The following is a 17876-nucleotide window of genomic DNA, read 5'->3' on the forward strand; positions in this document are numbered from 1 at the left end:
GTCCCCTTAGGATCTCTTCTAGGGCTGGTTAGTGGTGATGAATTCCTTTCAGTCTTTGTTTGTCTGGGAAAACCTTTATCTCTGCTTCTGTTCTGAATGGCAGGCTTGCTGGATAAAGGATTCTTGACTGGATATTTTTGCTGTTCATCACATTGAAGAATTCCTGCCATTCCTTTCTGGCCTGCCAAGTTTCAGTATATAGGTCTCCTACTACCCTTATATGTCTCTGTTTGTATGTCAAGACTCTTTTGTCCCTGGCTGCTTTCAGAATTCTCTCTTTATCTTTGTATTTCTCCAGTTTCATCATGATATGTCGTGCACAAGATCAATTCAAGTTATCTCTGAAGGGAGTTCCCTGTGCCTCCTGGATTTCAATGTCTATCTTCTTCCCCAGATTGGGGAAGTTCTCAACTATGGTTGTTCAAGTACACTTTCCACCCCTTTCTCTCTTTCTTCTTCTGGAACTCCTATAATATGGATATTATTCCTCTTCTTTGAATCACTTAGTTGTCTAATTCTCCCCTTGTGGTCCAGAATTTTTAAAACTCTCTTTTTCTCAGCCTCATAATTTCCCATTATTTATCTTCTATTTCACTTATTCTCCCCTCTGCCTCTTCAATCTTCACTGTCATCACCTCTAGTTTATTTTTCACCTCATTTATGGCATTTTTAGATTCATCGTGGCTATTTTTTAGTTCCTTGATCTCTGCAACAATAGCTTCTCTGTTGTCTTGTATGTTTTTTTCCAAGCCCAGTGATTAATCTTATGATGATTATTCTACATTCTTGTCCAGTTATAACGTTTATCAATCCTTTAGCTGTCATTTCTTCCTGGAATTTCTTTTGAGGAGAATTGTCATTTTGACTGGTTTTCTCTCCTTTATGTGTTTTAAAAGTTTGTTACATGCCCTGCACCTGCAAGAAGTACTATATTAAAGAGGTGTCATACACTGCCCAGAGTCTGTCCCTTCCATAGGTGTCTTTTGGAGTGTGTTACTTGCTCTCAGTTGTTGTGACTTTGGTTTACTTTATCTCTCCACTTCTCATAGTGATGCTTCAACCAGGTTTACTTTGATTTGTTGATGGAAGTAACCCTGGAAAGGAAAACAGACAAACAAAACACACACAAACAAAAAAAAAAACCCAGAAAAACCCACAGAAACACCAGCTACAAGTAAACAATATGGTGGAGATAGTGCTTATGGAATAGGCCTTATCCCATACTAAGAGAGAAATGACAGGGTTGGGGAGAAAGAAAGGAAAATTGACCAGAGAAACTGTATGGATTAATCCAGAGAGAGAGAAAGGAAAATAAAGAAGGAGGTGTATAACATGTATAAAGCCAATAGATTAAATATATCTGCTTAAACAAACCAACAATCAGAATAACCAGACTCTAGAAGGGGAGAGATAAGAAGGAGAAAAGGAAGGAAGACTATGTCTATATAATAAGAATTGTCTGAAAATTAAATCAGGCAATGCAACAGCGCTGGTCTTGAGGAGGGGCTGTCTGGTTCATCAGTGTCAATCCTGCTCTCGTAGATACACAGTTACCAGGCACAGAGGGGCATGGTTTGGTGTAGGCGGGTCCTGCTTCCACTCTGGGCTCACTGTTCATTCCCTGAAGCCCCACATTATTGGTGATGGGGAGAAAAATGACACCCTAGTCTCTCCTCCATGGACAGTGTGTCCCAAACCACTCTGTTCAGGCTGTCTTCACTGTGCCATGGGCTCAAACAAGGTGGTTTGTCCTGCTCCACTGATTTCTGTGCCTCCCTGCATCTTGGCTGGGACCTAAACCCCGATGTCTAAAGGTTCCCACTCTATACACCCTAAGTTTTGGGAAGTGCCTCTTTGCACTGCCAGATATATGGTCTCTGGCTGGCAGGTGCAGGCAGTCTTTTTCCTCTGAATGGTTATATACCTTCTTTCCCACACCACTCCAGGGAGGGAATTGCTTTCTCCCTCTGTAGACTGCACCTCTGAACTAGTTACTGAGCTTGGGACTGGCTCTCCTCTTCCCCAGGTGTGCAAACAGGGCAGCTCGTCCAATCCGGAGAAAGCCCCACAGTTAAGAGATTGGATCTTTCTCAGTCCTGGTCTGTGGTTTTTCTCCTGTCCAGATACAGTCCTATGCTTTCCCACCCTCTCTTTCTCTTCCCTTTGTCTCTCCACAGAAGGTGATCCTTCCCCTCCATTCCTCTGCTGCCCGTTTTATCTCTCCCAGTTTGTAATCACACACCAATGGCCTGCCAGTTTGTCCCAGTGGGTCCCTGGAGGCATCTCTGTTACTTGGTCGCCCAGACTCTTGGAGTTCAAAGTCCTTTGCCTCAACACTGCTGTGTTTGAGAGATGAGGGAACTTCAGATCCCCCTACTTCTCTGCCATGTTGTATCCAAATGGATAATCTCAAATTTTGTTTTTTAATCATCTTCAGACTTGGAGAGAGTTGTTAGGAACAACATAATTAAAGGGCTCATTTATATGCTCAAAAAAGAGTATCCAATGTATCCAATATGTATATATGCTGAAATGTGTATCCAAAAGAAAAACATTATATTGTTTTTATTTTTGTATTTTATATGAAATAGATGTACATGAAGAAGGTTTCCAAATATTGGCAAGGCCTTTATTGATAAAAGCTGGCAAAGAATATTAAGAAGGATGACAAAGGACATTGAATGTTGGATGAAAGAGAGAGGAAAAGCCACAGTGGAATGTTGTAGAATTCAAGTGAAAATAGTTTGAGAGTAGGTGTATTTAGTGATATTTAAGTAGAATAGTTTTTGTGCTGCAAATGATGAGTGTGGTATGATCCAGATATGCTGATTTTTTCAGGTATTTTGAAGACAAACAAAATTGAACTGGTTATTTTAACTGAATTATATTTTGAAAGATGTCTGACTTAATATTTAATTTTTATTTTGGGAGAAGAGATAGACTTCCTAAGAAAGATGTGAAAACCATGGGGCGCCTGGGTAGCTTGGTTGGTTAAGTGTCTGACCGGCTCAGGTCATGATCTCAGATCCATGAGTTCGAGCCCTGCATCAGGCTCTGTGCTGACAGCTTGGAGCCTGGAGCCTGTTTCAGATTCTGTGTCTCCCTCTCTCTCTGCCCCTCCCCTGTTCATGCTCTGTCTCTCTCTGTCTCAAAAATAAATAAACGTTAAAAAAATTAAAAAAAAATGTGAAAACAAGATTTTTCTCACTCATAAAATAATTTTTAAAAATTAACTATAGTGATACACATTACATTAGTTTAAGGTGTACACATAATGACTTGACAACTTTTACATTCTGCTACACTCACTACAAGTGTAGTTACCATCTGTCACCACACAACACCATTATGATACCATGGACTTTATTTCCTATGGTGTACCTTTCACCCACTTGCCTTACTTATTTCATAACGAGGAGCCTCTACCCCCTCACTCCCTTTCACCCATTTTTCCCATCTCCCATTCCCCTAGCCTTTGGTAAGCACCAGTTTGTTCGTATTTATTTGTCTGTTCCTCCTTTTATTGTTTGCTTATTTGTTCATCTGCTTTGTTTTTTACATTCCACATATAAGTGAAATCATTTTTCTTTCTATGACATTTCACTGAGCTTAGTACCCTCTTGGTCCATCCCTGTTGTCACAAATAGCAAGATCTTATTCTTTTTTAAGGCTGAGTAATATTTACACACACACACAGCATACACACAGACATACCCCACATCCCATTCATCTACACATATCCCCACATATCCCCACATATCCATTCATCTATTGATGGAAACTTATGTTGCCTCCATGTCTTGGCTATGGTAAATAATGCTGAAGCACACTTAAGGATTCAAATATATATATTTGAATATATATGGATCCAAATATATATTATTTAGATCCAAATAATCAAATATATATCCAAATATATATTTGATTTCATATATATACATATATTATATATATAATATAAATAATATATAATATATATAACATATATATAATATTATATATTATATATTATATACAATAAATAATATATATTTATATTATATATAATATATTATATATATTTATATAATATATATTTGAATTAACGTTTTCATTTTGGGGGGTAAATAACCAGTAGTGGAATTACTGGAACCTATGGTATTTCTATTTTTAACTTTTTAAGGAACCTCCATATTTTTTTCCACAGCACTTGTACCAATTTACATTCCAACCAACAGTGCATGAGGATTCCCTTTTTGCCACATCATACCAACATCTGACAGGTGTAAGATTATGTCTCATTGTGTTTTGATTTGCATTTCCTTGATGATAGTAATGTTGAGCATTTTTTCATGTGTCTGTTGGCCATCTGTATATTTTCATTGGAAAAATGTCTATTCACATCCTCTGCCCATTTTTTATCAGTTTATTTTTTTCTTTTTGGTGTTGAGTTGTGGAAGTTCTTTATATATTTTTGTTACTAACCTCATATCAGATATATTATTTGCAAATATTTTATCCCATTCAGTAGGTTTCCTTTTAATTTGGTTGATGGTTTCCTCCACTGTACAAAAGTCTTTTATTTTGGTGTAGTCAAAATAGTTTATATTTGCCTTTGTTCCCTTTCCCTGAGGAGACATAGCTAGAAAAATGTTGGCAGAAAAATGTTGACCAATGTCCAAGAGATTATTGCTTATGTTTTCTTCTAGGAGTTTTATGGTTTCAGATTTCGCTTTAGGTAATTAATTAATTTCGAGTTTCTTTCTGTGTATGGCATATGAACGTAGTCCATTTTCATTCTTTTGCACCTAGCTGTTCAGTTTTTCAGTGTTAATTATTGAAGAGACTTTTACCCATTGTGTATTCTTTCCTCCTTTGTCATAGATTAATTGACCATATAAACTTGGGTTTGTTTTGGGGATCTTAATTATGTTCCATTTATTTGTCTATTTTTGTGCCAGTACCATACTGTATTTTTTTTGTTTGTTTGTTTGTTTGTTTTTTTAAATTTTGTTTTTAATGTTTATTTATATTTGGAGAGAGAGAGACAGAGACAGAGTGTGAGTGGGGGAGGGGCAGAGAGAGACAGAGACAGAATCTAAAGGAGGTTGCAGCCTCTGAGCTGTCAGCACAGAGCCTGATGCGGGGCTCGAACTCACAGACTGTGAGATCATGACCTGAACCGAAGTCGGACACTTAACCGACTCAGCCACTCAGGCACCCCAGTACCATACTGTTTTGATAATTATAGCTATGATGATGATAATGATGATGAGGATGATGAGGATGCTTCATTTTAAATAAGAATTTTATAGAGGTCTCCTGAAATTTTATTATCAAAAGATGTGAAGAGTTGTGATATAATGAAAAGTGTTGATAAGAAATCACTGATATAAGTGTTTCAAAATTCTAGTACTCTTTAGGTATGCTGTCCATATATTCAATATTGTACTCCACTTTTTTACATCTCATGATATAAATTTTTTTACATTATATTTTACAGTATATAGTTTATGTACTGTACAGTATATATTTTTACAGGTTTACTTATATACCATTTTAATATGACAATAATAAAATATTTTTTATAGTTTTCAAGAGATCTATGAAGATAAAAGACAAAAGTTCTATGATCAATGTCAGAGGGAAGAAGAAGAATTGAAACAAAAGTTTATGCAGCGAGTAAAGGATAAAGAAACAACATTTAAAGAATCTGAAAAAGAGGCAAGTACACTGGTATAATCCAATTTGTGTTCATTTTAATGTGTATTATTAATTTGGAGTTTTAATATCAAAGGTTTAGTTGATGATTTTGGAGGATACTTGCTACTTTTGAAGTAACTGTTTACAGTATAGGTTTTGAATACAACCTTTAAAAATTATAGTCAACAATTTTATTTTTTAGAACATATAGACAATTTGTATTTTTAGAAAAAATGAAAATAATTTTGTAAAACCTATTTACCTTTATTTTATTTTATAATATGAATTTTCATGAATAAATTTTAATTTATAAAAAATTCAAGCTATTGATATGTGTGAAGAGTTATTACTTTCTAATGCTACTACTGCATTATAAAAAAATTTTCACTTTTATAAATAAGCAGGTAAATGTTGAATAACACACATCTTAATTAATTAGAAAACATCTAGTTGGTGAATTATTTGGATTTTTTTTCATTTCATTCCTTTATGTTTCCAAGAAATTGAAAAAAAAGACAACTTATATAGTTTTGGTTATTTGCACCAATACCTTTTTAACAAAAAATATATTTGGAATCATAAATACCTTTCAAATGATTGTGGTTTTAACTTAATATGTTAGTTTTGAGCAGAAATAGGTACATTGAACATGAACTTCTTTCTCAATAGAAACAATGTAGTGATTAGGTGTTCTGTAACAGATGTCTCAATCATGGAAAGTTGAATTATAGGTAATAAAAATTCTTTTAGCTTCAGTATAAAGGTAAAGTTTTGGAATTGTTCAAGGGTATCTTATGGAATCCAAGAACAGGAAGCATAACTGGATCTCATGATAACTTAAACCCAAAGTAGGAGGTTATCAGAAACCAAATCAGCCATTTACATTCTCTATTTCTTCCCTACTTTATTCACCTTAGTTATGGCACTTAACTGTGTACATCTGTTTCATTTTTGTCCTCTGCACATCAGTTATTCTCCCATTCTTCAGTTATATTTCCCTCAAGAAAAACCAAACATAACTTAAAATTGGTTGTGCAGAGTGATGAAATTCTTAACAAACAGAGATTAATTTTTGTAGAAAAAAAATTAAATTTCTGGTAGAAATAAAATGACCGAGATAGTAAAAGCAACCACGAAGAGTAAAATGAAAGGAAATGGGCCCACCAGACTTCCTCAAAAAAGGAACAGCTTAATTATTGAAAACATGATAAGTAGACAGAAGTTATGATTAACTGAAAAGGAAAGTGGAGACTGACAGAGGTAAAGCAAACTTTTTAAGCCCATGTAGCAGATAAATTAGAATTCAAACTTACAACTTTATAATTTTCAAATACTTAAAATTGATAAGTTTGTACATTTCCCACATTACTAGAGATTTCATCATCTTTCTTCTCATCTTCTTAAATCTGTTATTTTAATTTCAGTTAGCATACAGTGTTATTTTTTTAATTTTTTTTTAACGTTTACTTATTTTTGAGAGAAAGAGACAGAACATGACGGGGAGAGGGACGGAGAGAGAGGGAGACACAGAATCTGAAGTAGGCTCCAGGCTCTGAGCTGTCAGCACAGAGCCTGATGTGGGCCTCGAACTCACAAACCATGAGATCATGACCTGAGCTGAAATCGGATGCTCAACTGACTGAGCCACCCAGGCGCCCCAGCATACAGTGTTATATTAGTTTCAGGTGTACAATATAGTGATTCAACACTTCCATATGCTACCCTGGGCTCATCACAAGTGCACTCCCAATCCCCAATCACCTCTTTAACCAATCCCCCCACACCCTCCTGTCTCTATCAGTTTGCTCTCTATAATTAAGAGTCTGTTTCTTGAACTTTCTCTCTGCTCACTTGTTTTGTTTAACAAATTCCACATGTGAGTGAAATCATATGGTATTTGGCTTTCTCTGACTGACTTACTTTGCTTAGTTGTAGTCTCTAGCTACATCCATGTCATTGCAAATGGCAAGATTTCATTCTTTTTCATGGCAGAATAATATTCCATTGCAATATATATACCCCATCTTTATTCATCAATGAATGGGCACATGGACTGCATCCATATATTAGCTATAGTAAATAATGCTGCTGTATGTATCCTTTTGAATTAGTGTTCTTGTATTCTTCAGGTAAAAATCAGTAGTGCAATTGCTGGATCACAGGGTAGTTCTATTTTTAACTTTTTGAGGAACCTCCATACTTTTCTCCAGAATGGCTGAACCTTTGCACAGTGCATGAAGATTCCTATTTCTCCACATCCTAACACCTGTTGTTTCTTGTGTTGTTGATTTTAGCCATTCTGACAGGTGTGAGGTGATGTCTCATTGTAGTTTCTACTTGCACTTCCCTGATGGTAAGTGATGATGAACATCTTGTCACCTGTCTGTTGGCCATCTGCATGCCTTCTTTGGAGAATTGTCTGTTCATGTCTTCTGCCCATTTTTTAACTGGATTGTTTGTTTTTTGGGGGGATGTTGACTTTTATAATTCCTTTATATAATTTGGATACTAACCCTTTAGCAGATTTGTCCTTTGCAAATATCTTCTCTCATTCCTTAAGTTGCCTTTGAATTTTGTTGTTTGTTTCCTTCACTGTGTAGGAGCTTTTTATCTTGATGAAGTCCCGAGAGTTTATTCTTGCTTTTGTTTCCAATACTTCAGGAGACATATCTAGAAAAAAGTTGTTATGGCTGATGTCAAAGAGGTTAATGCTTATGTTCTTTTCTCAGATTTTTATGGTTTTTGGTCTCACATTTACGTCCTTTATCCATTTTGAACTGTTTTATGTGTATGGTGTAAGAAAGTGGTTCCATTTCATTCATTTGCATATTGCTGTCCTGTTTTCCCAACACCATTTGTTGAAAAGACTATCTTTTTCCACTGGATATTCTTTCCTGCATATGGTTGTGGGTTTATTTCTAGGTTTTCTATTCTTTTCTCTTGATATATGTATCTATTTTGTGCCAGTAACAAAGCATTTTGATCACTGCAGATATATAATATAAGTCTGGAATTGTGGTATCTCCAGCTTTGCTTTTCTTTTTCAAGATTGCTTTGGCTGTTTGGTGTCTTTTGTGGTTCCATACAAATTTTAGGATTGTTAGTTCTATCTATGAAAAAGCTGTTGGTATTTTAATAGGGATTGCATTACATGTGTAGATTGCTTTGGGTAGTGTAAACATTTTAACAACATTTGTTCTTCCAATCCATTTCTTGATGTTATCTTCAATTTCTTTCATCAGCATTAGTTTTCAGAATACAATTGTTTTACTTCTTTGTTTAGGTTTACTCCTAGGTATCTTATTATTTTGGGTGCAATTATAAATGGGATTGTTTTCTTTAATTTCTTTCTGCTGTTTTATTGTTTGTGTATAAGTGCAATAGATTTGTGTATGTTGATTTTGTATCCTGCAACTTTACTAAATTCATTTATTCGTTTATTCATTTTAGCAGGTTTTTTTCGTGGAGTCTTTTGGGTTTTCTAGAGTTTCATGCAGTCTGCATTCAATGAAAATTTGACTTCTTCCTTGCTGATATGAATTCTTTTTTATTTCTTTTTGTTGTCTGATTGCTGTAGCTAGGACTTCCAGTACTATGTTGAATACAAGGGGAGAGAGTACATCCTTGTCTTGTTCCTGACCTTAGGGGAAAAACTCAGTTTTTCCCCTTTAAGGATAATGTTAGCTGTACATTTTTCTTATATGGCCATTATTATGTTGAAGTCTATACCCTCTATCCCTATTTTTTGAGGGTTTTCATCAAGAACGAATGTGTACATTGTCAAATTCTTTTTCTACATCGATTGGGAGGATCATATGGTTATCTTTTCTTTTATTAATGTAATGTGTCACATTGATTGACTTGCAAATATTGAGCCACCATTACTCCAGGTAAAATCCCACTTGGTCATGATGAATTATTCTTTAATGTATTGTTGGATTGGATTTAACAATATTTTTTTGAGAAATTTTGCAACCATCAGAGATACTGGCCTGTAGATCTCTTTTTTAGTGGAGTCTTTGGTTTTGGAATCAGGGTAATCACTGGCCTCATAGAATGAGTTTGGAAGTTTTCGTTCCATTTCTACTCTTTTGGACTAATTTGAGAAGAATAGGTATTAACTCTTTTTAAAATGTTTGCTAGAATTCTCCTGTGAAGCCATTTGGCCCTGGACTTTTGTTTGCTGGGAGTTTTCTGATTACTGATACAATTTCTTTGCTGGTTATCAATGTGTTCAAGTTTCCTATTTCTTGCTCTTTCAGCTTTGGCGGTTAATATGTTAAGCAATTTATCCATTTCTTCCAAATTATCCTATTTGTTGGCATATAATTTTTCATAACATTCTTTTGTAATTGTTTGTGTTTCTGTGGTGTTGGTTGTTATTTCTCCTGTCTCATTTGTGATTTTATTTATATGAGTCCTTTCCTCTCTCTTTTCTTTTTGATAATTCTGGCTAGAGGGTTATCAATTTTATTATTTTTTTTTTCAGAGAACCAGTTCCCAGTTTCATTGCTGTAACCTGTTTTGTTTTGTTTTTAGTTTCTATATCATTTATTTTTGTTATAATCTTGATTATTTCCTTCCTTCTGCTGGTTTGGGAGTTTGCTGTTGTGTTTCTAGTTTCTTTAGTGTAAGGTTAGGTTGCTTAGATTTTTCTTTCTCTTGAGGTAGGCCTATATTGCTATAAACAGCCCTCTGGAACTGCTTTTGCTGCATTCCAGATGTTTTGGACTCTTGTTTTTTCATACGTTTTCATGTACTTTGAAAGAGTTTGGTGTTTTCTTAAAAAACTAGTCATGCCCTTTTCAATACAATTCAACAATTGTACTCCTTGGTATTTACCTAGAGGAAATGAAACTTATGTCCACACAAAAACCTATACACAGATGTTTAAAGAGATGTATTCAGGGGCGCCTGGGTGGCGCAGTCGGTTAAGCGTCCGACTTCAGCCAGGTCGCGATCTCGCGGTCCGTGAGTTCGAGCCCCGCGTCGGGCTCTGGGCTGATGGCTCAGAGCCTGGAGCCTGCTTCCGATTCTGTGCCTCCCTCTCTCTCTGACCCTCCCCCGTTCATGCTCTGTCTCTCTCTGTCCCAAAAATAAATAAAAAACGTTGAAAAAAAATTAAAAAAAAAAAAAAAAAAAAAAAGAGATGTATTCATTATTGCCAAAACTTGGAACAACTGAGATGTCTTTCAGTAGGTGAATGGTATAAAGTGGGGTGTTAAAGTCCCCTACCATTCTTGTATTATCAATGAGTACCTTTATGTTTGTTTCAATTTTTAATATATTTGGGGGCTATCATGTTGGGTGTATAAATATTTACAACTGTTAGATATTATATTTGAAATGTCCTCTGTATTTTGATATTGTGCCTTCTTTCATCTCTTGTTATAGTCTTTGTTTTAAGTCTATTTTGTCTGATACAAGTATTGCTACTCTGGCTTTCTTTGACATCCATTTGCATGAAAGATGTTTCTCCATCCCCTTGCTTTCAATCTGTATGTGTCTTTAAGTTGAAAATGGGTCTTTTGAAGACAGCACATAGATGGGTCTTGGTTTTTTTTTTTTTAATCCATCTGTCACCCTATATCTTTTGATTGGAATACTTAGTTCACTTACATTCAAAGTAGCTATTGATAGATGTGTAGTCAGTGTCATTTCATTACTTGTTTTGTCACTGTTTCTGAAGATTTTTTCTGATCCTTTCTTCTTTGTCACTTTTGGTCCCTCCTTTCCATTCAAAGAGTTCCATTTAATATTTGTTGCAGGGCTGGTTTAGTGGTCACGAGCTCCTTTGGTTTTGTTTGCTGGGAAACTCCTTATCTCTTTCTCTATTCTAAATGAAACCTTTTCTGGATAGAGTATCCTTAGCCACAGATTTTTCCCATTCATCACTTTCAATATATCATGCCACTTCTTTTTGGCTTGCCAAGTTTATATTGAGAAATATCCAGCTAGCCTTATGGGTCTTCCCTTGTAAAGACTTCTGCTTGTAAGATGTTTTTTCTGTCTCTATTTTTCACAAATTTTATTACAATATGTCTTGGTATTGAGTTGCTTTTGTTGATTTTGATGGGAATTCTGTGTGCCTCTTGGATCTAGATATTTGTTTCCTTCCCCAGATTAGGGTAATTTTCAGCTATTATTTCCTCACATAAATTTTCTAGCCTCACCCCCATTGTTTCTATTCTTCTATAAGAAGAGAAACTATACAATGCTGATGAAAGAGATTCATATCTTTCATAAAATGAATGTTATTACATTTGATGGATTCATTGAGTTCCCTGATTCTATTCTTGTGTTGCATAATTCTTTCTTTTCTTCAGCTTCTTTATTTTCCATTATTCTCCCTTCTAGGACACTATATTATTCCACTGCTTCTTTCAGTCTGCTCGTCATTGCATCAAGCTTGTTTCCCATCGTGTTTATTTCAATCTTCATCTCTGATTGGTTCTTTTTAACTCTCTTATCTCTGTGGTAAGGGTCTCATTGATGTCTTCTATTCCTTTCTGAATAGAGTATCCTTATGATTGTTCCTTTAAAGTTTCCATCAGGCATGTTACCTATACCTGTTTTACTTAGCTCTCTGATTTGGCTCTATCTTGTTCTTTCATTTGGGACAAATTACTCTGTTTTGGCATTTTGTCTAAATCTCTCCTTTCTTCTCTGTGTTAGAAAAGCCAGTTATGTCTCTTCCTCCTGAAAGTAATGGCCTAATAAAGAAGAGGTCGGGTAGTGCTCAGGCCTGGTACTTCCTGAAGTATCTGCAGTGTGCACTGTGTGCACTCTGTTGTTTTCTGGCTGCTCTATCCTTCAGGCTACTCACCTGCAGAGGCTCTCCTTGCCTGCAGTGGGTAATGTTTGGTCTCAGGCCTGAATGTGGTGAGTTTTAACTAGATATGCTCTGGTCTGCTTGTGAAATGAGACCTGACATCAGTTCCACTAGAAGTGAGGCCCTGCAGTACTCCTTGGTCAGGAGATGAGGTCTGGGCAGACGTTTGTGCTGGTGTTCTTAGAGAGGGGCTTGCCACACTGGGACTGAGGCAAGCTTGACTGAGAAGGCAGTCCTGCTAGAATGCATGGGGCTTGGTATATGGAAGTTAGGCAGCCAGTGTCAGTGCTGCACTGCTTCCAGCAGGTGGCTCTGTGTTTTCGCTGAAGGATGGGGAAGGGAAGTTGTGCCAGTCAGCTCCTTTGTTCCTGGAGAGATGTGTTAGTGAATGCTGTCTCTCAGAGAAGCTCTAAGAAGGACAAATAATCTTTCCAATTATGTGCCCCAGGTGTTCCTCAGATCACTGTTTCCATGCCATCTGCCCCTGTGTTCTCTGTCTTCTCTCCAGGAGCAGGGCAGTGCTTTCAGGGCTCTATCTGAGCCAAACTTCCTGATCTTGAAAACTCCAGGATCTAAGCCTCACAAGTTGTAAGAACTCACATAGTTCAACCCATTTTATTTTCCAAGCCAATGGCTTTGAGGAAGCATTCTCCTTGTGCATTCCTCCATGTGCTCCCCTCGCTCTCTCCCTTTTCCATGATCAACAGCTACCACCCCTTCACAGCACCTGATATCCATTTCTCCTCTAAATCACATCTCCACACTTACTATCTTCTTTGATGTGACCTCTTTTCTCCCTTTAATTGTGGAGTTTGTTCTGTCAGTCTTCAGGTTTATTTTTGGCACATTTAGGATGATTGGATAGTTAATTAGTTGTGTTTGTGGGAGAAGGTGAGCCTCAGTTCCTCCTACTCCACTGCCATCTTCCTTCCAAGTCTCACCTTCCCCTCTTTAAGTGAGTTTTCTCACTGATTTTTCCCATCATTTATGGATATCACACTCTCACATCCCCAGTCTTTTCAACTGTGTGTCAGTATTCATTTCCTTCTCAGGCATGAAAATGTAATTCTATCTGACTTCAGCAGAAGGAATGTAATCTTTACTTATGGGAGCCTGTGTGGCTCAGTCGATTAAGCATCTGACTTCAGCTCAGGTCATGATGTCATGGCTCATGGGTTCAAGCCCCATGTCAGCTGTGCTGACAGTTCGGAGCCTGGAACCTCCTTCAGATTCTGTGTCTCCGTCTCTCCCTGCCCCTCCCCTACTCTATCTCTCAAAAATAAATAAACATTAACAAAAATTTTAAAAAATCCACCATGGATTTGGGACACCTGGGTAGCCCAGTCGGTTAAGCATCAGACTCTTGATTTCGGCTCAGGTCACGATCTCACAGTTCATGAGATCAAGCTCCACATTGGGTTCCATGCTCACAGCATGGAGCCTGCTTGAGATTCTCTTTCTCCCTCTCTGTCCCTCCCCCACTCACTCTCTCTCTGTCTCTCAGAAAGAAAGAAAGAGGAAGAAAGAAAAAAAGAAAGACCATGGATCTCAAACTTTGCTGCACACTAAAATTACCTGGGGATTTTCTAAAAGGACTGATGCTCAGGTTTCATTTCCAGATAGTGTGATGCAATTGATCTGTGGGTAGCTTGTGCATTAGGAGATTTACAAACTTACTGAATGATTCTAATGGGCATTTAGGGTAATACCAATACCATGCTTGTGTTCTTCACAGCCATATAAGGCAGCTAATTAATATTGTGGCAATTTAAGCCCCTAGCCTGTTTTTCAAAAAGTTAAATGGAAAATTAGTTGGTCCTTTATAATTTTTTTGGATTAGCAAAAATTCAAAAAAATCATACCATCTCTGATGCATACAAGCAAACCTTATGTTGAATAATGTCTTACTAAAGACCCAGGCCTGTCTCTAATGGAAACTAAGGTGGTATTATCTCTTTCTTATGATTAATTTGGCTTAAATACCACAGATTAAAGATCTCAGTAGTAAATAACAAGTAACTGAATGAGGTTTTTTTCTTCCTATAATTGTACTAATCTTACTTAACAAGGAAATTATCAGACTTTCTTTTGAAATGACTTTATCAAAGTATAGACAAAAAATTTATAATCCATTTCATAATTTAATGTATGTATCTTTACAGGACATGGATCTATCAATTTTTACTCAGAGAGATTAGTGGAAAAGTATAGAGTAAAAAATTATACATTAGTAAAAATTTTTAAATTGAGTATTTTTCATAATTTTGCATCTTATTACATTTGGCTCAATGGGGACACATTTAAAATTAAAATTAAGAAAGAAATTTCATATCTGATTTTCTACTTTAAACATGAAATTTAGAGACCGTTACTAAGATCATGCTCTACTCTGATGATTAGGTTATATTTAATAACCAGTAGAAAACACCATCAAGTCCCTGGGAATGTGCTACCATAGTGTGCATTGAGTCACAGCTGCGCATTTGTTTTACAGTTACAGGAAAAGTTTGAGCATCTTAAACGAGTCCAACAAGAGGAGACAATGAAACTTGAGGAGAAGAGAAGACAATTGGAAGAAGAAATAATGGATTTTTATAAATTGAAGGCTGTTTCTGGAACATTACAGACTCTGGTGTGCACCAATATAAAGAAGGAGAAAGATCGTAAGAAATAGCCCTCTCTTACCATTCTGTGTATTATAGAGCCCTATCGCTCTCAAGTCTATCTTTCTGTGAGATTATCTTTATAGCACTTAACTCTTCCCCAATTAGAATGTGAACTTCCCAAGAGCAGGTACCCTGGCCATCATATTAGATTTTGTGTCTTCAGTGTTTTTAACAAAAACTAACACAGTTTCCACTCAATAAATATTTGCTAAAATGAAAAAAAATCAAAGAAATACATAGCATAGTGTAAGTAGTGTTGATTAGCTGTTTTTGTTTGTTTGTTTTTTTAATACCATAGCTCTGGCTATGGCTGCAGTGCACAACTATAACTATAACTATATAACTATAACTATAAAACTATAACAACTATAACTATATATAGGGGATTTGTTCATGAGCTATTGCCGGAGTCAAGCTCCAGCAGGTCGAGGGGTTCCTGAAGGCTGAACAACGTTGGCAAAAAAATGAAAAAAAAAATCAAAAATAAAAATGGACACAGACAACAGCAGTGTGTTGAACTGGCTGCTTTATTGTGGCAAATGTGGCATTATATTTGTTAGCAATTTCCTTGTAGTGTGCATCATCTATGTTTTCTAGCATTACCTAATTCTAAAATGTTCCTATGTGTAATCACCTTTTAAGGAATAGCATGGTTATTTTCTCATAATATTCCCTCCTGCCCTTTGCTTATTGATTAATTTCTTACATTATTTTCATTATGTATCTACGTTTATCTATAATCTATAAAGCATTTGCTTTGCTGTTTTCATGAAAGGTCATCTATCTCTCAACACCTCAAGTGTAACAGATACAGGAACATGACCTCTTAGTTGTTTCACTGAACAATTTGTGGTTTGAGGAGCAAAAGTGTTCGCCTTGGTCTGAGGTGCCAGGAGGGGGCCAAAAGGGCCTTAGGAATCCAGGCCTTATACATTCTCAGAGAGACAATGCACCTAGGAAATAATGAACCATTCTGTACTTTAACCGACTAGGTTCAATCATCATCTGGAATGCCTCCTGGGGGCCAAGTGGACCTAGGGGTTGGAGTAACTTGTGCCCATAGATACACTCCTTTGTTGCCAGAGTGGGGCTTTCAAATCCATTTGTACTCCCGCCTTTATGTAATTTGGCCTTAATAAAGTACCTGGGGAATTTTCTGTTGAGGAATTGCCCTTGACAGGCCCCTGGGAAAAGAACCTTTGGGAAAGAAATAAGGTTCCTCAAGGAAATTGTGCAGCTCTACATTTAGCCCTTGCCACTCCCTATAAAGATTCTTCTACCTAAAGGAAGGATAGCCTCATACATTTCCCAGCCAAGGAGGGACAAATGGATTTAAAACCCCACTCCGGCAACAAAGGAGTGTGTCTATGGGCACAAGTTACTCCAACCCCTAGGCCCACTTGGCCCCCAGGAGGCATTTTAGAATTAAGAGGCATTTAGATTAGGATGGGGACGGTCCCGATCCATCCACCGCCTGGGCCCTTCCATCAGGCTGGTTGGATAGCTTGGCTTCCGGCAAGCCATATGTATAAAAATCTCATCTTATGCTCACTTCCTTTACTAAATTCTACTGATAATAATTTCTTGATAGTTATTACAATAAAAGACTGAGTTTTGTTAGAACTTCTATGCTTTGAAGTCAGACCTTGTAAAACTATTAGAATAAAAGTTTTAGAAGTTGGGTCGAGCCAGAGAACAATGGAGCACCATAAGTAATATTTGGATGATGATTTATAGATTTTATGTATATATTAAAACTAAAGTTACCAAGCTTTTAGAAAATAAGTTGGATTTTTTTGCTAAATCAAAATTTTTTTTCTGACTGAATATTCTAATATTTGTGTAGCTAGCCTTCACCATGACTCACTCTGTTAAAATGTACTTTTGAGGGGTGCCTGGGTTGCTAAGTTGGTTAATTGACTCTTGATTTTGGCTCAGGTCATGTTCTCAGGGTCTTGAGGTTGAGCTCTATGTGGTCTTAAAGTTGTCTCTCTTCCTCTGCCCTTCCTTTGCTCATGGGCTCTCTCTCTCTTTCTCAAAAATAAAAATGCTACCTTTGAGGGCATTTATATATTTATTTCAACAACATCTGGCATAGTGCATGATATTTTTTTCATGTTCTTAAAAGAATATTTGTTTCTGTTGTAATTTTATTATTGCATAATTTCAAAGACAGAACTTTTTTCTTTTTAAAAGGATATCAGGGTATTATAATTTAGCTTCAGAATATAATAATCTCTGGTTATATTTACTTATTGAAAAGTTTATTTAAAAATATGGGGAGGGGCGCCTGGGTGGCGCAGTCGGTTGAGCGTCCGACTTCAGCCAGGTCACGATCTCGCGGTCCGTGAGTTCGAGCCCCGCGTCAGGCTCTGGGCTGATGGCTTGGAGCCTGGAGCCTGTTTCTGATTCTGTGTCTCCCTCTCTCTCTGCCCCTCCCCCATTCATGCTCTGTCTCTCTTTGTCCAAAAAAAAAAAAAAAAAAAAACGTTGAAAAAAAAATAAAAATATGGGGAAAGGGAGGTACATCCACAGGATTTTAATTTTACTTTTATTTTATTATTATTTTTTTAGAAACAGAGAAAAAGAGAGTGCACAAGTGGGGAGAGGGAAAGAGGGAGAGAGAAAATCTTAAGCAGGCTCCACATTCAGCGCTGAGCCCAATGTAGGGCTTGATCCCATGACCCTGGTATCAT

The 17876-nt window shown here is 36.6% G+C and overlaps 1 protein-coding gene across 1 annotated transcript in view; it reads left to right on the top strand.

The window, feature by feature from the left end:
* SEPTIN14 (septin 14) overlaps positions 1-15651 on the top strand; it is an 87535-nt gene extending 71884 nt beyond the window's left edge. Inside the window, exons 9-10 of the mRNA XM_042922719.1 lie at positions 5571-5703; positions 15009-15651. Of these exons, the coding sequence (XP_042778653.1) occupies positions 5571-5703; positions 15009-15188 (313 nt within the window). The 3' untranslated portion in view covers positions 15189-15651. The remainder of the gene's footprint in view (positions 1-5570; positions 5704-15008) is intronic.
* The last annotated feature ends 2225 nt before the right edge of the window (positions 15652-17876 follow it).

This window comes from Panthera leo, chromosome E3, assembly GCF_018350215.1.
Source record: "Panthera leo isolate Ple1 chromosome E3, P.leo_Ple1_pat1.1, whole genome shotgun sequence".
Taxonomy (NCBI): Eukaryota; Metazoa; Chordata; class Mammalia; order Carnivora; family Felidae; genus Panthera; species Panthera leo.